General features: G+C 42.4%; 1 protein-coding gene across 2 annotated transcripts in view; it reads right to left on the reverse strand.

The window, feature by feature from the left end:
* Positions 1-22,410: 22,410 nt before the first annotated feature.
* The window catches only part of COL12A1 (collagen type XII alpha 1 chain), a 159,390-nt gene continuing 156,307 nt past the window's right edge, over positions 22,411-25,493 (reverse strand). For both annotated transcript variants that reach the window (XM_053286902.1, XM_053286901.1), the window contains exons 62-64: positions 25,112-25,180; positions 24,013-24,183; positions 22,411-23,602 (exon numbers count right to left, since the gene is read on the reverse strand). In XM_053286902.1, the coding sequence (XP_053142877.1) occupies positions 23,598-23,602; positions 24,013-24,183; positions 25,112-25,180 (245 nt within the window). In that variant the 3' untranslated portion in view covers positions 22,411-23,597. The remainder of the gene's footprint in view (positions 23,603-24,012; positions 24,184-25,111; positions 25,181-25,493) is intronic.

Genomic DNA, 25,493 nt, shown 5'->3' on the forward strand with positions numbered 1-25,493 from the left:
TTGAAAGAAGCTCCGAGACAAATGTGCCCCAGTCTAGCAATCTCTCGCAGGTGCAGGAGTCCCATTGTGTTCACAGACCTCTCCCCTGACCCACTCTGGTGGAGAGGGGCAAGTCTGCAGGGCTGACGCTAAAGGATACAGGGCAGCCTGCCTGAATGGGAGCACCATTTGCACACCCAATTAGGGCTATGGGTGAATGAGGATTTCAGGAGCTGCTACAAACAATCCCAATAAAGAATAGTGACATTTTATGGGACACACACACACATGCACACACAATCAAACATTGGACAATGCACATGTAATGTTACTGTAAAAATTCTTATAGAATTCCTTGGTAAAACCATTTATTTTTGCTTATCAAATTATTTGTCCCATTCGCAAATCACCACGCTGCTGGTGTATTCAGGGTAGCATACACACTGTGTTCTCATTTTCTCCTTACCACACCACTAGGGATGGTACATAGCTCTGTGAAGGACAATATAAAGCCCTGTGAAGGACAATGTGAAGGTCACCCCTGTTAACTTGGCAAAGAGGCACCTTTTAATGTGGTGATTCTCTTTATTCAGCAGGGGGAGAGCAACTGGCCCTATCCACCCCAGCACAGTACCTCCAGTGACTGTTGCTGGTGTCTATCTTGTGTTTCTTTTTGATTGTGAGCCCTTTGGGGACAGGGATCCATCCATCTTATTGATTCATTATTTCTCTGTGTAAACTGTCCTGAGCCATTTTTGGAAGGGTGGTATAGAAATCAAATAAATAAATCATATAAAGCCCTGCCCCTATCTGCAGGCTAGATTCTTAGCACTCTCAGGCCACAAATGCTATCAGATGACACCATCGAGCCAGGCAGTGGCAGCAGGAGTTGCCCTACCTTGCACTGGAAGTGGGGAGAGGGGAAAGAAGGGGCACATGTGCCCATGAGATGAGGAGGGGGAAGTGAACAGTAGAGGCTTAGTGGGATGAGGGAGGGTGGTGGCAAGGCGTGGCAGGAAGGCTCATAGAGTGATGCCTAGGGTGGTGGGGAGCAAATGCTTGCCAGCCCTGCATCCCTCCTCCTCTCTGCACCTGAGGTGCTTCATGGAAGGGCCTCTCTTGACTGTGGGGTAGGTTAGGCTATAAGACCGGGATATGTTGAAGACCACCCGATGAGCTTTCTGGAAAAATTCCACTTGCCCTTTGGAAACGCATGAGGAATTGCTAGCTGCATACTTGCTTCTAGGTACATCACATCTGTATGTCCTTACCTAAATCCAACAGCAGCCATTTAAATCCAATTGTTTGTGTTTAGTTTTAAAGCAGGATTTTCTGTGGATTCCCTTTTGAGCCCTAGCATTCCTTTTGTCTGCTTTGATGAGAGCTCAGCGAAAAAAGATGACTCATTTCAGAACTTTTCAAATCCTAGGTGAATATCCATGCAATTTATCTTTGGGCAAGTTTACCATGGAAGGTGTGGGAGCTTCCTTGACTGGAAAGATGCCAAACACTGTATTGTTAAACTCTGTATTCTTTTGGAACAAGGGTCTGAAAGCTTGGCAAATGGTGCTATAGGCTAAATCGGTTTTGTAATGCTGCCTAAAAGATTTTTTTGCATGAGAGAATGACTCAGTTTTTTGTCTTTCATGAAGGGACTGCCAATGTGAAGATGACACATCGTGTATGTTTATGTTTCATTGTTGCCCTTACAACGTTTACATACTCCAGTAAACCAGAAGAGTGATGAGTGAATGCAAAATTAATAATCAAGCAATAAACTTGGTGACACCTTTACTAAGGGTTGGCCAATTGGCTCACCTTTACTAAGGGTTGGCTCACCTTTACTAAGGGTTGGCCAATTTTTTCCTTTTCCATTGAGTCATAACTGGCTAGAAGACTCAACTCCATCTCAGGATGTACAGTGCACCAGGAAGCAAGAGGATGATGAACAGTTTTATGGCCTTTGCTCTGCTAAATACACACCATAAAAACTATTTTCTTATGTGTCTAGTCTTTAATTAAGATAGTGACCTTTCAGAAAACATACACTATTGAAATATCCTACTCCAGCAATCCTACTCCAGCAATATTTTTTCAAATGTTCATAGAATTTTCAGTACTTCTGAAATGTATGGTACAGAGTTAATAGGTATATTTGAGGGAGAATAAATAAAGTAGAAGTGGGGAGAGGGGAGGATTCTTGTCCGTAATGGATTCACAGTAGGATGTCACCATCCACTTTATTTTAATGTGGGACAAACCACTTTTTCACATTAGATTCCTGGGGGAAGTTAAAGTGGTAAAACCCTCCCCCACAAAGGCTGAGTAGTCCTAGGCCTTCAAAGATGTGTGACTAAGGCAGCCCCAAAATGAAGAGTAGCACTCTAGCAACAAGGATTTATTATTAGATTTAAAGAAAAAGGTATGCAATAACAACAATTTATCTTTTCATAAAACAGATTATAGGGGAGTGTTTCAATAAATTAGGTAACTCAGATTCCAAGACATACAGAAAAGAAACATAACTTTCTTCACACGTCTAATAGGGATGTGCATGGAACCGTCTGTCCTGGTTTGGTTTGAGGTCGAACCGGCCTCAAACCCAACCAGGCCAGTTCGGTCTGGCAACCTACCCCCACCCCCACCCCGGTTAGTTTTTAAAAAATTGTTTACCTTTATTCCCCTTGGGGGAGTTCCTGGAGGAGGTGGGGGGGGGTCTGGGGAGGTTCCCTGAGTGCGCAGGCTTATGGGCTCCATAATAGCCACTGGGTGAAGGCCAAAAACCAGCCAAAGAGTGGCCGAACAGGTTGAGAGGGGAATGAGAAAGGCCGGCGGGAGGAGGGGGAACCACCGCGGACCCCCCTGCTGCCTCCAGGAACTCCCCCAAGGGGAGTAAAGGTTAAAACAAAACAAAAAACCAATTTTAATTAAAATGGTCCACACACCATCAAGGTGTTCGGTCTGGGGTCAGGCCCAACAGGGGGTGGTTTGGTTCAACCCCGAACTGTCAAACTGAACCAGTTTGACATCAAACCTGTTTGCACATCCCAAACGTCTAACTGTACTGGTCCTTACACTCACAGGCTGTGGCCTCCCTATGTCTGCAGCAGCTCAGCCTGCTGATTCCTCAGGGCTCTCTTGGGACAGACTAAAAAGCCAAAGCTTCTGCTGGTGGCTGAGCCAGAAATCCCCACCCAGTCCTCTGGATGGGTCCTTTTGGTTTGAACTTCCTGGGCTTCCCCCCACTTTTTTGGAAAGGCCCACCCTCCCAGCAGCTGCTCTAAGTGAGGCCTAGTCCTCCCTCCAATCCTTACTATCACTACAGACACCTTCTTGATTTGCTTGCTTCTTCAGCTCCAGGTCACTCTCCACATTTTGATCTGGAGGACAATAGCACATCCCTAATAACACATGTCCTTTCAGGCCTCATATTGTCACCCACAATATTTCTGTGGAGGACTCAGGTCCTCCTAGGTTTTCTAGCTTGTTAGATTACAGCCCTCCTTTAACACAGTGCTACTCTACCCCAATTCACCTCCCAGTTCTTTCTATTCAGGAAAAACAGTGTCCCACCAGTTCTCATTGTTCCACCAGGTTATCATCATGCCCACTATATCTTATGTTTTCATTAGCAACCAATTAATCCAGCTTGCCCATTTTGGCTTGGAGGCTTCTGGCATTGGCAAATAAACACAGAGTCCCTTACCTGGCATCGATGTGTGCTATCTCCCTAACAGTCATTTGACCTCTTCGATCAGCTATCCCTTTTCATCTGCTCTTCTCCTGGTTCAACTCTGTCCCCTTCTGGTTTATCTGAAATGTTTGCACCCTTGCAGCTTAAGGCATTATTTTTGCTGAACGAGATACCACCTAGTTTCTGTTGACTATATCCCAGATGCAGTAGCAGCTTGTGAACGTGCCACTAGGTGGCGCAGTGGTAAAACTGCCACCCTGTAACCAGAAGGTTACAAGTTCGATCCTGACCAGGGGCTCAAGGTTGACTCAGCCTTCCATCCTTCCGAGGTCGGTAAAATGAGTACCCAGAATGTTGGGGGCAATATGCTAAATCATTGTAAACCGCTTAGAGAGCTCCGGCTATAGAGCGGTATATAAATGTAAGTGCTATTGCTATTGCTAGGTGGGGGCGGGGTGGCGGGAGGCATCTTTCAGGGAAAAGAAAGTGGCTGCTTACCTCCGCAGTGTGCCACCCAGCAGCCCCTGCGGCAGGGAATCACCGCTGCCACTCACCTGGCATAAACGGAACCAAGTCCCCATCAGCGGCCAGGTGAGTGGTGGCGGCGATTCCCCGCCGCAGAGGCTGCTGGGCGGCACACTGCAGAGGTAAGCAGCCACTTCCTTTTCCCTTAAAAATGCCTCCCACCCCCCACCCCCAGTGGCGCATTCACAAGCTGCTACTGCCCAGATGTCATTTTAAAAGCTGTGTGCACCCTTTTTGATTTTAAGTGCCAGCAGTCTGGTTCCATCTTGATTCAAGAGTAGCCCATCCCTTTTGTGCAGACTTTGTTTGACCCAAAATGTTTCCTAGTGCCTAACAAATCTAAACCCTTCTTCTTGGCACTGCCATCTCATCTACACATTGAGACCCTCAGCTCCACCTGTCTCAATGGTTCCCTATTGAGAGAATGCTACCTTGGGGGTCCTAGACTTCAATATGCTTCCTAGCAGCCAAAATTTGGCTTCCAGGACCTCCCAACTACTTTTCCCAACATAATTGGCCCCAACGTGCACCAATACAGCTGCCTAACAGCCTATCTTGACACTGCATGATGTCTGCAACCTTCGCACCAGGCAGACAAGTGTGATCTACACACAGGTCATAGACCCATCTCTCTATGCCGCTATGAATAATCGCCCACTAGTAGGAGGCCCCCACCCACCCTGTAGGAGTATCATCTGTGCAAGAAGATATGGGGTCATCAAGGAAGAGATCCCTTCTAAGGGAGCATATCCCTCTTCCTCAAAATGACGTCCTCCTTCCCCAAGACCTTCATTCTCCAGGACAGAAGAGGAGCTATCAGCCTGAGAGTGGGATGCCTCTTCCGCACCCCTGAATCTCTTGTCCACATACCTCTCTGCCTCTCTGAGCTTTTCCAGGTCAGCCACCTTAGCTTTGAGGAAACAAACTTGTCCTCAGAAAGCAAGGAGCTCCTTGCACTGAGTACACACCCACAACTTCTGCCCCTCAAGCAGACTGTCAATCATGCAGCACTCTGAGAAATACACTCCCCACACTACACTAGTAAACATTCCCTCCCCTGATGACTTTCTACCTTCATAACTAGTTTTATTGACTGTTTTTTGTATATAGGGCTTGTTTATTTGAAAGTTAGGCCTTAGCTGTAGTTGCCAGCTACTTACGTGGTTTAAGCTTTGTCATCCAAGAAAATTAAGTGGAGGGTATTACTTGTCTTCTTTTCATGCTGGGCTTCTTTGTGATAAAGAAGAACCACTTCTGAGCTTCCCTGCACATTTCAACACTAAACCCCACACTAAACCCCATTGATACCTGTTAGCAAATTCCTGTTTGCAAAGATCTCCTGCTCTGCATCTTCTCTTCATAGCACTGGCTTTAAACTGAGCCAAACAGGACTGTGCCCCCCACAAGCTGTGACTCACCTACAGTAGTCCCCACCCACCTCTCTCCCTCCCTCTCTCTCTCTCAGCAGAACCAGAAACTGAAACTGAAGCCACATGACCAGAAGCAAGCCCTGTCAAAAACAAACACCCACCCAGCCAGAAATCGAACCCAGAAAAAGCCAGCCTAAACAAACTCAGGTGTACAGGTGCTCCAAAATTTGAATTTGCTTATACCACTAGTAAAGTCACAATGAAGATAAAGATGCCCACATCCCAACACACTGTTGATAAGACTAGGAACAGTGCCACTGATGTGTATACAAATGAGAAGCGAAATTAGGGTTATAAATTCAGTTTGCCAAGATAAATTGATCCAAACTCTTTTAGAAATGTATGTCATTTGGAACTCTCCTATGCAGATTATGCTCCTGGAAAAGGATATTCAAAATACATCAGATGCAACTTACAGGAGAACTTCATACCGGAACAAGCTGGCATGAGAGGCAGGAGTTCCTTACCAAACAAAAGTAAAAAAATAGTCTGACACATCTGCCAAAGGGCTTTAACTTTGGAAATCACATCTGACAAAGGGCTGAAATCTTTGGAAACAAAATATGTTAGGTTAAAGTGAACACTGACATTTGCCAATCATTCTTGGAAGAGGCAATGTGTGAAATGTCAGAAAATGTTTCCAAAATGAAACGAAATGAAATCTGAAGGGCAACCAAATCTCTTTGGCCAATGACCAATTTCAGCCTCATTTTCAGATTAATGATAGCGATTAGCCTGACAGGTTTGTAAGTGTCCAAAAGATGCTTCATGACACAAGCATTTCTTATACTCTCAAGAACCACCAAGTACTTTTGACAAATGACCCAGTTTCACCCTCATTTTCATCAAATGTTTGCATTTGCTAGGACAAGTTGAGAAATGTCTAGAATTGTACAAACCTCCCTTCTCTCACAGTTGAAAATCATTTTTTGTAGAGACTTAAAAAACAAAATAACAACAACAAAAACCACCTTTCCCCAGTCCTGCGATCTAGCAGAGGGAGGAATGTGTTATGCAAGAAAGAGCCCTTGTGTTCCTGTGTTTTTCTCCTATCTCTTACTTCAACCCCAACTCATTCCACTAATGCAGAGGGAAGAGAGAAAGGCTGCAAGAAGGAAAACAATCCGGCCTGCACCTGGTCTTGCAGATCACAGAAATTCCCAGGGTGGGCAGGGGTGGGGGGTGGGATTGTCTGCAACTGTCAGCGACCTGGTGGAGCATAATCATCATAGTATGCTTATTATGGAAATCCTCAAATCAGATCTCAGCTCAATGGTCTTAGGAAGCCACTTTCTCTTCACTTCAGTCCCAACCTCTCATTTTTAATATGGGGAATAATATTACTGGTCTGCACTTCAAAATGTGCTTATTACTGAGATACTTCCCATAGCACTGCCTGAGTAGACAGTATTAATGGAGAACAGGTAGGCACAGCCGCTAAAACCAGTAGCCCTCTTCACAAGGTTCTCTCCCAGCATCCACTGAATGTGGAGAACACAAGTGGGCCAGCTAGCAATGCCCCCCATGCCAAGATGGTCTCTAGCCAGTGGCGGAGCCAGGGAACAGAGGCAAGGGTTTCTTCTTATCCCCAGTGGCCTCGCTCAACTGCAATTCATTCAATGGCCTTAGGCAAGCTGCTATCCCTCAAGCTGGCCCATCTCACATAGCTGTGGTTGCTACTAGAAAATGTAAGCAGAGTGTGCAGACATGCAGCAGCACCCCTCACACAATTCTCCCTGTCCTCCTCTGCTCGTGCTGTTGTGCAAGAAGGCTGAGTCCAGGATGCTCCCAGCACTCCTCCAGAAGAACTTCGTAAGATGGAAAACATAGAACCATAGGGAGATGGGAAGTCAGACCACTGATCCATCTAGGCACTTTCCAGATTACCTGCTCAACTGCGGCAAAATGCTTCAGTTCAGACAAGTCACATTCAAAACGTAAATAGCAAAGTGCCCAGCAGGGGGAAGCAACCTTGTGAAAACTAACAAAGGGGAAATATAGCAACCATTTTACGCCAGACATACAATGTTATAGCAATAAATATCACAGTGATTAAATCCAAAACAAGGCATTGGAAATGTGCATGGCAGCCTGCTGTCAGCATAGGGACTGCAGTGCCACAACACAGGAAGTGAGGAAGCACACTTCAGAGACCCCGTTGAGGGAAGAGCCCTAGATGAGTATTGTCTACACAGGCTGGCAGCAGCTTCTTCAAGGTAACAGGCAGGAGTCTCTCTCAGCCCTCTCTGGAGATAGCAGGGAGAGCACTTGGAACCTTCTGTATGCAAGCCTGCAGATGCTCTTCCCAGAGTGGCCCCAGCCGCTAAGGGGAATATCTTACAGTGCTCAGACATGTAGTCTCCCATTCAAATGCAAATCAGTGTACACCCTGCTTAGCAAAGGGCACAATTCATGCTTGCGGCCCCAAGATCTGCAATCCTCTCTTGGAGAGTCGGGGATGTGTTTCCGGTCTTCCCAAACTCTTCTGGGGCACTGAGAGCATGCTGGACTCTTAGCCCTCTTGCACAAGAAGCAGGGAGAATTGCCTCCACAACCTACTTACATGAACACTTCATTTGTCAGGATGTCAGCCAGTGTTTATATAAGGTTAGACTGGCTGAGCAGGTCAGTGGTATCAAGCAGGTTTTCCGCTGCAAATGGTATAGAAATGCAATGCCTTTTATTGCCATTATAAAGTCTTTCCTTTTTGACTGAAGTTCTGAGACCATCAAAAACCATTTTAGGCCCCTGCCCCCTTAGCTTCCCTACCTCTGCGCATCATTAAATGTGATTTTATAAAAGGATGTATTATGTGCACAGAAGACAACAGCTTCATTTTAAAAATCGCCACATTTTATGCTGTTTAGAGGCAAGAAAATTCTCTGTGTCCTGACTCCTTGTAACTTTGTAGATTAAGAGCAGTGCTTTGAATTGAATATATGGAGCCTACAAAGGTGGGACTGGCTGAACACAATGGTTTAGTTTAGCTTCAAAGTGAGAGGGTGAAAATATGAGTAATGTAATCACACAAGATTAAAGGAGAGACATCACACCAGATCACACACCCAGTGAGTCACTAGTACAGAACAGAAGGCGCTTTGCATAAATCATCTTTGCAAGGAGCTCTCTAGCAGCACCACACACACAGCTGAGATGGCCATTCTCACAAACTGATTCCGAGAGAACGAGCCAGTGTTTAAAAGCACACTCAAGTGTCTATGAAATATATACTCTTTAGCCTCAATTCCGGAGAAATTTGCTAGAAGTTTTTGGTTAATCCATTCCTTGATCCAGGCGAGCTTTTGAATGGGGCTTTAGTTATTTGTATTCCAGTCCTGGAGTGGAGGCGGGGCTAAAAAACAGCCAGCAGCAAGAGCACTGAAGGCGGACTGCACTTGCCTCTCTGAACATAATATCTATTTCATTTAAGTATTAATATTCCTCATTCTACTCCACTGCTTTGTCCTTGTATACAACAACTCTTTCCCTTTGGTGGTACACTGGCAATGTACGTGGGATTGTAGTAGTAGCTGAAGTGCTGGTAAGCATTTCCATCTCTGGAAAATGACTATAGTCATCTGGGACAACCAACAGATGCTCGCCATTGGGGAGATCACAAAAAACCACACTTATCTCCATCCATGGTGAGGAAGGAAAAGGAGAAACCTGCAGTGGAGCTGAGTGACTCCGATGAACTGCAGCCTAGCACAGAAAGCAAGACTGCACATGTAATGTCCAAAAATCACAGTTTTCTGTTATGAATTTCCCATTCATTGTTACTCATTCTTATGCTTTGGTGATAGAGTACCACATACTTTAGTCATTATCTAATTAATTTCAAATAAGTCAAATTAATTTAGTCACTGTCTGATTAATTTGACATACCTGGATCTTTCTTAGTTTCATGAAAATTGTGGCTGGGATTCAATTTTAAAATGTTGTCCTGTTTTATCTTATAGAAAATAAACATTTATATCCCATGCAATTGGATCCTTCTAGGAACCTTTACTGGACCCTTGAAAATTGCATTTATTTTCAAAACCAAACCGGAAGTTTTAATGTATATCCTTCTACACATTGCATTTTTCTATCTAGTTATCTATCATACCAAAAAGCAGAAAAGCTTTTCTGGACTGTTCCACTTCAGTCTACAGGTGGAGCTGTTGAATATTGGAATGCTCACCAAGAAAAAACTCTCCCTGTACATAGTAAAACAGTGGCTGACATGCTGACTGGCAAAGCACCAGTGCAATGGGAGAAGTACCAGTGTAGCACTGGTTCCAGACTAATGCTGCATCAGTGCTAGTGCAGGGATTGGAAATTTCAACAACCTCCCTTCCCCTGGAAGTCTGTATATCTCCCAAAAATATGTCCCTAAGGATTGTTTGACCTTCTGGGACATATTTTTGGGTGGTACAGAGCACTTCCTGGGGAAAGAGAGGCCATTGAAGCTTGTCCCCATTGCTGAGCCAGCAGTAGAGCTGAGTTAGTCAAACACTTCAGAAGCACCAGTGCTTCACCCTTTCCACCAGTGCTTCATTAGTCAAGATGCCAGCTGTTGCTCCCATACCTCTTGGGACAATTTCCTCTCTATCTATCTATCTATCTATCTATCTATCTATCTATCTATCTATCTATCTATCATATTTCTATGCCGCCTGACATGTGCATCCTTAGGCAGTGTACATAAATTAAAATACTATTAGTATAAAACAGGATAAAATGATTAAAACAATTTTATGATATAGAACAGGCCATTTGAAATTAATTAATTAAAAACCTGAGAAAATAGGTGTGTCTTGAAGGTTAAAAAACCCAGACATTGTAAAAACAGCCAAACACATTAAATATTGTGGGCATGATACAGACAAAATCAAATGCTATTAAGTCCCATTGATTTTCAGTGGAAGCAATTTAAGCAAGTGCTTAAATCAATGGGAAATTGAAGTACTTAATTTTGGTTAGATGAGGCCTTATTGCGATGTTAAGGTGCACACTGACATGTAGGCAGTGAGCATTAATCATACAAGAGTCGAGCAGCAGCTGTCTCTTATATGTGCCTTTCCTTCCCTCAGTCTCAACTTCTTCAAATAAGGAATCTGCAGAAACTAGTGAACAAACAAATAGATGCCTAGTTCTTCAACACATTTGCAGCCTATCCAGCACAGGGCTGAATACAAGAAGTCACGACTGTTTTTACCAGTCAATTCAGACATGTCTTTCCCCCTCCTGCAAATAATCTTTTTGGAGAGAACGTCTAGAAACATTTGTAGGTATCTGGATTGGGGCATCTAACTCTGGCAAGAAAGGCAGCAAGTAATTCTCCTCTGTAGAGGTGGTATAATTTGTCTTGAACAATTCCACCCTGCTCGCTCCCTCCCCCACCCCGCTCTCACCCACCCACCCATTGAATTGCTTTTTGCAAGGTGAGGTGGGGTGAGCAAGTAACAGCTCCATATATATGCCCTGGGGGACTCTGAGAGGTGATATTGACCAAGGGGATAGGAAGGGGTTTTTCTGCACCTGGGCCAGGAGTAACTGGATTGCATGCCCCAGAAGCAAGTTGAAGCAACTGCTGACTTTGTGGTTGTAGATATAAGCCAGCCAGCCCTTGTTATCAAAGTACTGAAGTGCCTTGAGGATATTGCTACTAAATGAATCGCACAGGAAATCCATGCTCCAAATTCCCCAAGGAAGAAATACCAACCATCTTGGGCTCAAATTGCTACATCATCTGTTACATAGGGTTGTTGGAACTGTTTATGATTTAATAACCATTATTTATGAGAATGAAGTTAACCTTAAGAAATACAGCCTCGGGAGACCAGGCTGTGGCTGGTTAGCTGGAAGAGATGAGAGAACATTTCTGTCACGTACATAAGAACAGTAAGATTGGCTCCACCATTAAACAGATGTTAGCATCTGTTTGCTTCTCATCCTACCAGCCTTGAAGAGAAGATGAGTTGATTTATTTGAGTTATTTGGAATACCGCTTTTCAAGTGGAGGCCTCTCAAGGACCTTCACATAGAAGTATACAAATATTCTGGCTGCTGCTCAATATTATTTGTTTGTTTCGTTTACATATTGCCCATCTAAAATCACCCCAGGATGTTTCACAATAAAAAATAAATAAAACAATTTAAAATATTAACATAAAGCATAAAATAAAATGATAGAGCTGGTGGGGTGGTAGCAAGCATGAATTGTCCCCGTTGTTAAGCAGAGTCCTCCCTGGTTTGCATTTAAATGGGAGACTACATGTGAGCACTGCAAGATATTCCCCTTAGGGGATGGAGCTGCTCTGGGAAGAGCATCTGCGCAATGCATGCTTGCATGCAGAAGGTTCCCAGTTCCCTACCTGAAATCTCCAAGATAGGGCTGAGAGAGACTCCTGCCTGCAACCTTGGAGAAGCCACTGCCAGTCTGTGTAGACAATACTGAGCGAGATGGACCTATGCTCTGACTTGGTAAAAGACACCTTACTATGCTCCTATGTTCCTAACCCTTTAAAATTTGTCACAGGAAGCCATCTTTATTTATTTATTCTTTCTCTGCATAAACTGCTTTGGAAACTTTTGGTGGAAAGCAGTATATAAATATTTGTAGCAATAGTTGTAGTTCTAGTGCTACAGTTCTCTGTGTTAGGATCACAAAAAACCACACTGTCCTCCTCCCATGGTGAGGAAGGAAGAGGAGAAACTTGCAGTGGAGCCATGTGCCTTCAAGGAACTGCATCCTGGCACAGAGAGCAAGATTGCACATGTTGCTAAGTAAGGGCATCAGTTCCAGGAAACCATACTTTCTCTCTTAACAATGCTTTGGTTTTCACCACACCTTCCTTGCGTACCTCAACTCTTCCCCTTGGATTCTACAGCCTGGTTCTGTTTTGCAGGAGGACTAAGAAAAACGCCACTGGTTGCTAGTCAGATTTTGCTGATCCTCAAATTTTGCCATGCCTCTCTGGGGATGGCTGCTCCAGCAATTGGGGGGTGGTGGTGGTGAGGGAAAATCACCCCCTTTACCTTTAAAGTGCTGCTACCTGTGTGGCACTGGTGGGATCGGATGGCAGCGGCTGCAGCAGGGAGGATGGTGGGGGGGGGCGAGGGGAAAGTTCCCCCTTTTAGCAATGCCTGCTGTGAGCGGGGGAATGGGGTGGTGAGGTTGGTGAGGGAGAGCACCTTCCAGCTCCCCTCCTGCCTCCAAAATGGCTGCATGCCCTGGCTGCGGTCCATTATGGGCCTTTCTCTACACAAGGGCCTTTCTCCCCATCCTGCTGGCACCACACAGCGGCATTTTAAAGGTAATGGGGGGGACTTTCCCCTTGCCCCCACCCCACACACTTGCTGCAGCCTTCACTGCCCCCATCCCACTGCACAGCTGCAGTTTTCAGAAAGAAAAAGGAGGGGCTTGCCCCTTGCCCCTCCACCCTCGCTGCAGGCCAGCGGCCACCCAAAAAGGGGCGGCAGATCCTTGCCTGCCTACGGGCAGCAAAAGGCTTAATCCGCCCCGGACTGCAGCGTCCTTGTATAAGCATGTTAGTCAGGATGTCAGCCCTTAAAAGTGAAACGGCAAGTAGTCAAGGAAATCAGCAGAGCTAGGAAGCTGAAATGAAGGACTAGGACATGAATGCACATGCCAAAATGAAGGGAAAGAAGTAGAGGGAAATGGGGTATTAATGACTTTCAAGTGGGAAAGTACCTACTTCCTGTTATATACTACCCTTTTCTAATGCTTTTCTTTACAACATGTCTTTCACTCTGCTTTTTTGGATTCATTTATCTGCCTCATTATCTTCTGTCTACCTATCCCTCCTTGCAAATTGCCACTACACAACAAATGGTTGATCTTCCAAGTATTCTTGGAAAAGGGTGAGTCATAACAGGGCGTAGGTACTTTCGCACCTGAATTTCATTACACTCCATTTCAAGAATACTTAGACGACCAACCATTTGTTGTGTAGTGGCAATTTGATAGGCAGATATTTTTCAGATGAGGGATAGATAGATATTCTTGGCCTTGATCCAGAAATCCTCATATGATCTGAGAATCTCTGCTCCCATCTCCCGTATATTATTAGTGCTGTTCTCTCTGATAGCATTGATCATTTATTGGGGGGGGGATAAAGGAGTACAGGGGTTTCTGAATTCAATGTCCCCACTAACAGACAAGAGAGATTATATGTTCAGCAGAATCACAGGGTGGGGAAATCTTCATGTGTAATCAAGTGTGCATAGCCTACCCCGTACCCAAATCTATCTGGATCATGGACAAAACCTGTGAATGCTCAATTCTAGATGATGACATTTTCTTTCTTTCTCCCTGCATAACATTCAGGACCCAGTCCAGGTGGTTGATCTCTATGTGGAAGCTTGTTTCCATGCGTGAATTGTCTTCTCGCTGGGCTGGACTGAATTGTGTATTTGACTTGGATACTGCAGGAAACATGCTTACTGCAGAAGTAGCAAACTTCAGTTGGAGGGAAAAGACCCGAGAAAACTGTTTTGATCAATAGATTCTGCAGAGCCAATATATATATATTTGTATTATTTTATTAATTATTATTATTATTAGTAGTAGTATTAATAACCCTTTATTATTTCTTGTTTTCACAGTCAGACAGGTGTTATTGACTGGTTTGTTTTATCCAGACATTGAGTCCTTCCCAAGGACCTAGGATGGCTGAATTTTATTGTCACTGTTGTTGTTGTTATAGATATCGTCGCAGAATATAGGCTGTTCCCAGTAAAGCTGCTTTTTGTAATTGGCTGATGGTGATTTCTGTGGCCCCTATGGTGTTGAGGTGCTCTTCAAGGTCTTTATGAAAGTGGGGTCATGGTGATTATAAACAGAGGGGATAGTGAGTCCCCTTGGAAAATGCCTCTTCTAATGCTAACCTGTCCAAGTGTCTCGCCATTGATTGTTAACTGTGTACTCCACATGTTCATGGCTTTTTTTATAAATATCTGAATGTTTTTGCTGACACCAGTTGTTTCTAAACATTCTAGTATCCATGTGTGAGGCAATGAATCAAAGGCTCTCTTGTAGTCAATCCATGCAACACTTAGATTGGTTTTTCTTCTCTTGCAATTTTCTAAAGTCATTCTGTCAATCAGCAGCTGGTCTTTTGTGCCTCTGCTGTTTGGGCAATTTCCTTTCTGTTCAACTGGAAGCTGTTTGTTAGTTAATAAGTGTTGCATCATTTCATCTGCTATTATTCCAGTTAATAATTTGAACATGGTTGGCAGGCAGGTTATCGATCTAGAATTACTTGGAACTGCACCTTTTGCTGGGTCTTTCATAATGAGATGAGTTTTCCCAGTTGTTAGCCATTGTTCAATATATCACCTCCTTGCAAAATGTGATTGAACTGTTTTGATAGTTGTTTATGAAGGTTTGTTAGGTGTTTAAGCCAAAAGCCATTATTATTATTATTATTAGTAGTAGTAGTAGTAGTATACAGATGAAAATAGAAAGCATAAAGGGTGAAAATAGAAAGCATTAAAACTCTGGGTACTTTTTGTAATAAAAATAAATAAACGTTCTTTGTGGGTATTTCTTAGGAACATAGGAAGCTGCCCTATACTGAGTCAGACCATTGGTCTAGCTCAGTATTGTCTTCACAGACTGGCAGCAGCTTCTCCAAGGTTGCAGGCAGGAATCTCTCTCAGCCCTATCTTGGGGAAGCCAGAGAGGGAATATCTTACAGTGCTCACACTTCTAGTCTCCCTTTCATATGCAACCCGGGCAGACGCTACTTAGCTAAGTGCACGGGGCCCCTTCCCTAGCTTTGTCCCTATGTGGAAACCTACACCCGCATGTGGATAGTGTTTGTTGGGTTGACAAACATCTTTAATCATAAGTAGTGCAGCGGGAAAATGCTTGACTAACAAGCCGAAGGTTGCTGATTTGAATCCTCACTGGTAGGTTTCCCAGACTATGGGAAACACCTATATCAGGCAGCAGCTATATAGGAAGCTGCTGAATGGCATAATCTCATACTGTGAGGGAGGAGGCAATGGTAAACCCCTCCTGTAGTCTACCAAAGAAAACCACAGGGCTCTATGGGCGCCAGGAGTCGGAATCAACTTTATGGCACACTTTACCTTTACTTTATGGAACGGATACCTTCATTCCGGAAGACCTTTTATGTTCCACATATGTGTGTTTCTAATATTTGGAAGAGAACTAGTTTCATTGCCCACAGCTAGGGTGTGATTTGGCACAAAGATCTCAGGTGTAACTCTGGGCTTTGATCACCACAAGATAAAAGAAGTGCCGTTGAATAAAGATATAATGCACTAGACAGTACCGGGGGGAATGAATAAAGAACATTGGAAGCTAAAGTTCCAGAAATGGCCCTGACCAAAACAAAAGTGACAAAATCCAGCAAGAGACAAGAGTGTACAATCATGGATGAATGGAACAGTGCATGCCAAAGAGTGCTGCATGCATTTCATGGGGATGGCCTGGCCAAAGGGAAGAGAGCCATCAGATCTTCATCCTTCCAATCAGGCGACCAGCACTATCAAACTGGACTACTTCAACCATCAATTGAATGTAAAGTGGTTTCCAGCCCAGATCTTCTTGACATCTTGTACTTGTTCCACTCTGAGGTTGGATATGTGGAGAGTGGGCTGGAAGAAGTGCGCCTTTGTGTGAGATGCAGTCAGAGTTATTTAGGCAAGAGTAGGACACGGCAAGAGAAGCCTTATGTAGACAGTATGTTGTACAAGTATACAAATGACTGTACACACATAACATGTTTTTGTATGAATGACTGTACCTGCATTCATTTTAAAAGTGAAGCTGGATTCAGGCCCCTCAAACGCATGGTACAGATAGGAAGCATAGTGCTGTACCTGTGTTCAACATAAGGTATGAATAACTGTACTGGTTTGCACTGTGCACTTGTATGAATGTTTGACATATCTGGATTGGGCTTTGTAGAAGCAACAAAAAGGGAGATGAGCTTAGTAAGCAGGCTGGAAGGATGGAGGGAAGGTTGCCTCACCATTGATTAATGCATGCTGTTGTCATAGCAGTTTGGACTGTTGTTTATAAAGAGTGCTTGTTGATAGAGTACTTTGTGCAGATAATCCTCAGGCATTCAGATGATCTAGGGCTGAAAATTCAGAATTCAAAGAGGAACCCCTGCTAACTTGGCAAAGAGGCACCTTTTAACGTGGGGATTTTCTTTATATAACAGGGGGAGAGTAACTGGCCCTATCCACCCCCAGCACAGTACCTCCAGTGACTGTTGCTGGTGTCTATCTTATGTTTCTTTTTAGATTATGAGCCCTTTGGGGAGAGGGATCCATCTTATTTATTTGTTATTTCTCTGTGTAAACCGCCCTGAGCCATTTTTGGAAAGGAGGTATAGGAATATAAATAAATAAAATTAAATTTCAGAGCATTTTCTCTGCTTTCTCCACAACATTGATGTAAGGTATGCCATGAACTTGTACAAATTTAATCAGGCTTCTCCATTTCTTGTTGTTAAGTGTGAGTGGTTTCAGGTGTTATGTAACTGATATGAACAGAAGCAAAAGTAACTCACACTTCCAGCACTCCACATTTCTTTATAATGCTTTCTAAGTCAAAACCTCTATATTTTGCTATATGGTGAGATTGCAAAAATTTCTCTTTCAAATGTGTTGCAGAAATGGGGAGAACATGAAGTGAAACCATCTGGGTCTTCCCTTCTCCCCAAATTAAGGTCATCCACATGACTTTTCTTCTTGGAGCCGGGAAGGACTGGAGCGGAGGCAGGCTTCTACCTGCCTCCCCGAAAACAGTCGCCATCCTCTCTAAGCTCTGCGGCTCACTGTGGTATAGGAGCAGTGCTATGGCAAGTGGCTGGAGGAGGAAGCCAGCATCTCACAATGCACCACACCAGAGCGTAGTACTTTGGGGGATCTCCCCACTGCTAGGCACTCTTGCTGCCTGGCTCTGTGCATGTTTGGGCTGAATGGAGTAGAAGGGCTCACTCATGCCCTTCTACCCACTGTTAGCCCAAGTAAAAAACCCCGGCTCGCCGGTTGCAGAGTGCTGAGATTGGGATCGGTCCCAGCACTTCTCACGACCAGCTCTACCCAGGTAGGGCAGTCCTAGCCTGGGTAGAGCCATCGTGAGAATGACCTTATTGTGTAACAACCTTCCAAAGTAACTCTGTAGCCTTAACACTGACAACCTCTCTCAGATTTGGGACCAGTTTCTCTTTACGTTTGTAAATGAACCTCAACTGGAAAAAACAGGAGATGTTATGTATTGGTCTACCCACTGTTGGTTTGTATCCATTCCACACAGCCACAGGTTCATCACCCCATTACCAACTCCACCCATTCACTATATTGCCAAAAGAGGGTTTTGTGTGATTTATGTCCCAGTGCTCACAATCCTCTGTACCATCATGCAGACAATGTTGACAGAATGCTCGGTGATAACACTTGCAAAGAGAGTTGCCCATTTTGATTGAAGCTATTCCTGGAGGTTTTCACAATATCAAGCCATTAAAATCTCCAGGATTGCTTTCATCATTCACCTAAGGTTGTTGTCGGCTGAGGATGATTTGTTTATTATTTATTTTTCTATGTAAACTGCTTTGATAACTTTTGTTGAAAAGCAGTCTATAAGTATTCATAGTAGCAGTAGTAGTAGGATTGTATCCTTCGTGTGGAACTAGCCATGCTGAAACTCCCCCATCCACTTATCCACCTCTGTATGGGGCTGTTCTTATAGCAAATATATATGTAGGACACATACTCTGGGCTCATTTTACTTTGGTTGTAACTTTATTTAATCCTCAGTTTTCATTTAGTTGCATTGATGATGACATTTTTCTAAAAATTAATATCATTTTGACTGACTTGAATTTGCGCTTGCCTTGTATCCTGTCATTACTCTGTGTGTGCACTTGCTCATGTCTGCTCCATAAGACAGGCTATTGCAGAGGATGCAGGAAAACATGTGGCATAAGGACACAGGAAACATGATAAATTGTGCTAAATGTTTTAGAGGGGAATGAGAGAGAGCTGATTTTGATGGTAGCTCCGTGTTTCCTCCTTTCCCTAAAACACAGTTGCATGGAGGAGTCATTGGCTGACATCATGACTAATGAAAGACCAGTGCAACAGAAGCATGTGTGTAGCACCAGTGCTTCTGAAGGCTTCCAGACTAACACTGCTCGTGTGTGTGTGTGTGTGTGTGTGTGTGAATATTTCAGCAATTTCCCCTTCCCCTGGAAGTTCTCTGTGCAACCTGAAAATATGTCCCCAAGGGTTTCATGACCCACAGTGACATATTTTAAACTGGTACAGAGAACTTCCTTAGGAGGGGGAGGATGCCAACATTTGCCCACCACCACCACCAAGCCAGCAATGGAATTGAATTAATTGAACTACTTTTCAGAAGCACCAGTGCTTCTCCCTTTGCACTAGTGCTTCATTAGTCAGGATGCCAGCCAGTAGACAACACAGAGCTAGATGGACTAATGGTTTGAGTCAGTATCACGCAGCTTCTTTTGTTCATGAATGTTGGTCTCTCCTTCAAGTCAGCTATAATTTAAAGACATGAGCCCTGCTGGATCAGATTAGGTATCCATCTATTTCTGCTTGCAGTTATGGCCAATTAGATGCAACAGTCCCCTCCCCTGTTGTCATCCTCCAGTATTCAGCTCTTCTGGGGATTCCCAATTTAACCATCATGACTAAGAGTTGCTGATAGTTCTATCCATCATTATTTTGAATCATTCTTTAAAAAGCCATCTTCTGTATCTGTTGGCTGTCACCACACCTTGCGAAAGGTCATTCCAAAGAGTTATGTACTGTGTGAAAGAACACCACATGTAGCATTGCTTCAGATGTCTAGTCCTTTTTAAAATCCTTCCTACAGATCTAACTGGAACTTGCTGCATATAACAAAACCTGGATGTTTTGTTTTCATTAGGGAAAAGCAGATTCAGGAGAGGGTGATTTTTCAGTGGAGAAGTGGTGAAGGGATGTACTTAACTCTTTCCACAATTTCACTGCATCTCATCCTAGCGACCCACCACTCGCCTCCCCCTCCGTATGTGATTTTTAAAAAGACCTATGTCCAGGAAAACCTGGTTCCAAAGGTGGCAACATTACACAAGAATCATTATTAGTGCATGGAGACTTAGGGTATACAGTTTATTTGAAATGGGTAAATAGTCTACTATGGGAACCACTAACCTAGTGCTACCATTGGTAGGCTCTCGTACAGCAGGGATGGAAAATAATAAAATTTCAGAGCATGGAAACTACTTTTAAAGTATAATGTTGTCCTCAACAAATCTACTTTTAATTGATCAGCAATATAAACCGCAATGTGCTTCAAGTTGTATTTTTAAGAAGGTTCTTCTGAACGTAGTTTAATGCTTCTGTCAATGTATTTTCTATTACAATGAAACCTCTGAAATCCAAGTAATAATCAGCAGCCTATATACATTTTCAGTAGTTTTATTGAAAAATGCCTCTTTTGTTTCAGAAATAAATAATATAAGGCAGTGAAATTCACAATTTGCAGTTAAAATATAAAAGCAGCAATTCTATATCCATAGTCTTGCAAACAATTTCCAACTGCTTTTTTTTTTCTTTGATAACTAAGAAACATTATATTCTGGGTGGGGGAAAATCATACTAAATATACAACATAGACATGCAATTCCATCTCTGCAGGATTGACTGCAATTTGGCATAAATGTTAATGTCTCTAAAACAAGGAGATTTAAGGCATAATTTTTTTTTTTAAAAAAAACTGTATCCAGTTTACAATGATTTCAACTACATTATTTAAAGTTTGTGGTTGGTAAAGAGATGTATAAGAGCAGTATATGCCCTGCAAGATATAAGCAAAGATAGAAGAAATTGGCCATGTTGTGAAACAACTAGAAGGAGCTTCTTGTTTCACTAGAGAATGCAATTTTGTGACTGAATTGCGAGTTAGGTATTCAGTGAAGAAGAAATGTGAAAAGCAAGCTTCACTGCTGAAGCATCCAGCCTTTAGAACAATGGCAGCAGCTATGAAGGTAGTTTTTTTCCCTTTTAAATTTTTATTTAAAGAGAATGCAGAGAATGCAAATTACCTGTGATAATTTGAATGCATGTGTTAAAGTTCTTTGCAGCCGCTGTAAGCCAAGGTATTTTACAAGCTTTTCAATGAAATCTATGATAACACTGTATTGATATTCCCACATAATCCTGATATCCCTAGGAGAAGCAAGTGTGCATATGTTTTGGTAACACTGGAAGGAAATAGGCACACCCACTGTGTAGGTATCTACTTATGCAAGAATACCAACAACAAAAACAAGTAACCAAAAAGGAGGGAGAGGGAGTAGGGAAGTCAATCATTTATGGTTTTGTTTTTGCTTTTTTTGATAACGATCTTTTCCAACGCATATGGTCAGGGTATCCAGGTGAATGCATATCAGCTCCATAGTCCTCATATTCGTCATCTCTTCTCTCAGATTCCACTGGTACTATGTAGGGGTCACTTTCAGGCTGATAGGGTCCACTTTCAGGTGCATATGGCTCTGGTTGAAAATAGTTGTCCGATTGAACATTATAGTTATCATATGTCTGGATCCATAGGTCAAAAAAAGAGTTAGTTTTGGTGTTTATAATGCTGGGGTGGGTGGAGAATCTTTACGGCTTTGATTATTCTAACTACATTTACTTGGAAGAATAATATTCCACTAAAATAGATTTCTTTCCAAGCACATTATACCCAAACAGTCACTCATGTGGGAACTCTGATAAACCTTTGACTTTGCTCCTCATACAATGTGTGTGGAGCTGCCTTCTTTTCAAGCGCATGGGAAACCTCCTCATGCTTGAGGCTCATGTGCATACCAGAGAACCCAGAGGACTCAGGGCTGGGGACAATGTACTGAGTTGCATCCCAATCCTAGCCACTTTTACTCAGAAGTAAGTTCCTTTACTGCAATCTAGTCATTATCATTAATCTTTCACAATGTACATAAAAAGATAAATAATTCAGAATCATTTTCTCAGGACAATTTGGAGAGGGGATAAGTTGTAAAACAAAGAAAAAGAAAACTGGCTTTAAATGCTATGTAAGTTTCAGATACATAATGCCAAAAATAAAAATAACCTTGAAAGTTGGGTTACTTTTTTAAAAAAGTATTTAGACCCTAAAGTTAGTTGTGACTAAGTCTCACAGAAAGCAACTTGTTAGCCATAGCTAACTTAAGCTGAATCTGGGCCTTAGTATATATCTTACTAATTTCTTAGCATTAGCACCTAACTGAAAGTGAATTAAAGAAGTTGGTAGATATTTTGGTCAAGGGGGAAAGCCTTAGACATGTAGCATACTTTTAAAAAACAAGTTATCTAAGGATGTGGCAGTCTACACAAAGCTATCACCAGTGGCAATATTCAGTGACAAATATTTTTGGATAGAGTTCCTTATATTGGTGCTGGAGAAACCCCAAACACTGCAGGAAAACCGGAAGCAAAAGTAATTATGTTTTTGAGAATTTTAAAGAAGATTACATATACAAAAAAGCCCGGTGCCCTGAATCAGATATGACAATAATGAGAATAAAGACAACATTGACAAGCAACAGACCGAAAGATCTCAAAAAGTTTTCAAAGAGGTTATGATGGTATGTAGTAAGAAGCAGCAGCGGCAGCAGGCTTTAAGGCAAAAGCATAACATAAAGATGTTAATTGATTTTAGTGGACATGATCCCATACAAATCATTTACAAGCCACAATTAGTTTACTATTTACATTAAGTCATTTCTCTTTCATCAAGTTTAATGTGTCATGGTGTTATATCCACTAGTTAGTAGTTTTATAAGCCTCCATTGCCACTGAGATTGTTGTGACTTATTTTGGGTGGCAGGGTTGGGAGTTGAAGGGAGCGAGGGTTAGGGTAGGAAGGTTGGGTTACCCTCCCTCTGCTTTACCAAATGTACCACGCTTGAAATCTTGTCCTTATCACATTCAAGAAGACCTTGTTAGTATAAAAAAATAATTTCCGCATCTCATGAGGTCAACATGGTTCAGTTAACCATTATCTATGGTGGCATATCCATACAGATTCAATTCCTAATAAGCACGTGCGCAAACATCTCAGAAACAGCGTTTTCATTGTATTCAAACTGTAAGCAGCACTGGCGACTTAGAAAATGTGTTAACCGGAACCTGAAACAGGTCAAATATTATGTTAGTGTTCAAGGTCAAACAGCTGTGCAAAAATATGTTTTTCATTCATCTAAATCCATCTATCAGGGTTAAAGTATATGTATATATCTATATATGTAAACCAGGCTGCTCTCTGGAAGGGTATCAGTGGTGCTTTCCCCACTGAATTTTAATTCAGATTATGATTGCTCTTGTGCAAGATACGCATAACTTTGTTCCATTAATTTTTCTTGACCCATCAGCTCTAAGTCCATGACTTTGTGTGTACATATATATATATATATCTTCATGTATACATGCACATTATGATAGTAGCAAACAACATATCCAACAGCAATATCATGTTTACGGATTATAAGGTGCTACAGTGCACACAAACTAGTTAACAATACTGTGGGACTGGACTCCATTCTTGAGAGATGCTCTAGATTTAAACACTATCCCCTTCCCAGATTTTAGTGATTTGGTGCCCCATTGGCCACAGCTATCCAGCATTTTTGTTCCATTGGCAGTCCATTGTCTGAAACTGCTTCTTCTCAGAAGAAATTTGTATCATTCTGGAATATAATCACAGATTCCATGGAATTCAACTCAGCAGAAATTGGGAGATGGTGATTTCCTTTTTTTCAGTTGTCTGCACTGTATCACAGCATGGCATTTGGTTTTGAAAAATTAGATCTCAGGTACTAATTTTGTATAGATAATCCCAACATTAATCAAAAAGATGCACTCAGAAATGGCAAACAACTGTGTTCTTTTTACTTTAGATGGAGTGGTCAGCCTTGTTCAGAAGAAGTAGTTTGGTGGGAGGAGGAGAACGAGGAGAAGGAGAAGGAGGAGGAGAAGAAGAAGAAAACGGTCATTTAAGTCCTAGCAGCAAAATAATATTCTCCTAACGCTCTATATAATACACTATTTCTGAAATGTAATCAACACTTTCTGCCAACAACAAAACACATTTCAAATTGAGGCTGTTAAATAACTATTGTAAAACTAATGTTAAAGCTATCTGAATGATTATTTCTAAATATGGAGCACTTAGCAAGGCTATTCTAAGTTAAGCAGCTGAGCTATTCCTGAGTTTTGAAATGGCTGTGTCTTCACTGTAAGATCTCCTTCCACAAAGCTATTCATACTGAGCAAGCATTTTCAAAGAAGCACTGAATGAAATTTAAGCTCTCAGTAACCTACCTGGATATCCTTGACCATTGTAAGCAATGCTAGCACACTGGGAAGAATCACAGTATCCAGGGGGCCCTGGGGGACCTCTGATACCCGCATTACCAGGTCGGCCAGGTGGCCCAGGTGGTCCCCTTGAGCCTGTAGAACCTGGTGGGCCAACTCTGGATTCCCCTTGTGGACCTAATTTTAGAATGTAAAGGAAGACATTATGTATATATAATTCAATATGAGGCAGTCTGATAAAGGGGCTGGCAAAACTGAAGTCTAGACTATACTCAAGCACATGGTTAAGAAACATTTCCATTTGGTTTCTACATGTGGTGTCAATGAAAGAACCACAGAGAACCAAAGATGTAACTCATCATTAGTTGCTTCCCTAATTTTAAGGTCTTTATTCACAGAACATGGCTTTGGCAAGATTTGAGTCTGGCGGTTTATATCCATTCTGAAAGGTACAGAGATTTCAAGAGGCACTTCTATTATAGACAAGTACACTAGATTTCAGTTTAAGCACAAGACTGCTTTAGTTCTGCTACTCTGCAGCTTTAGGATGGATGAGAGAATGTTTTCTTTGGAACAAGTCATATTCATGGTTAACAGAGATGTAGAGCTTTACCCAAGTGGGACTAAAATTTGTTGCAAGCTTCTTACAGATCTTGTAATGAAAATGAAAATGTTTCTAATTAGTAAATTAAGGGCAGAAGCTATGAGATAGTCTGGCGGCCCCTGCCAAGACATCAGTAAATGATCAAGTTGTACCAATAGCAAAGCAACAGTGAAGGTCTCATATTCTGTACTGAATTGTAACTCTGTACTACAAAGTAATTTTCAGTTCAGAACGGACAGAGAGGTGATTATGGACAAACCTAATTCTGACTCTAGAATTTCTAAAAGGGTAACCTTATATTTTGTTTCCATTGAAAGAAGGGGAAAATAGAAAATGTCAAGTTGAGTATAATCTGAAAAAGCTGATAGACATTTTCATCAAGCATTATTTGCATCACATACAACTGTGCCACAATGACAAAGCCTAACCTTGTTTTCCAGCATATAAAGTAATTTTTACCCTGCTCCATGCTATAATGTATACTAGATGCAGAAAACTCACCTGGTGGCCCAGGTAAACCCCGTGGTCCTTGTGATCCAAGCCCTCTTTCACCTTTCTCTCCAGGCAGCCCTAGAGCACACACAAAAAGGGAAGAAGAAAAAGACACACCGCCAAAGTATAAAGGTTATGTCAGAGAACTGCTGTTCATGTGTGCTGAACATATAACTTACAATGCATTTGTTTCTGCTGCCCCTCCTTGGTCCAGAAAGTCACTTAGAAGAGACTATCTTAAAACCATTTTCATTTTGCTGATGTTCAGTTTAAAACATTCTGTTTGGTGTGTCAAAACCATTGATGGCTATCCTGTGAATGTTCTAGGCACTGAACCATCCGTGAAACATGGTGACGAAACACTTATATTTTGTATTTAAAGTACAACCTA

The sequence above is a fragment of the Hemicordylus capensis genome, chromosome 1, assembly GCF_027244095.1.
Source record: "Hemicordylus capensis ecotype Gifberg chromosome 1, rHemCap1.1.pri, whole genome shotgun sequence".
Lineage (NCBI taxonomy): Eukaryota > Metazoa > Chordata > Lepidosauria > Squamata > Cordylidae > Hemicordylus > Hemicordylus capensis.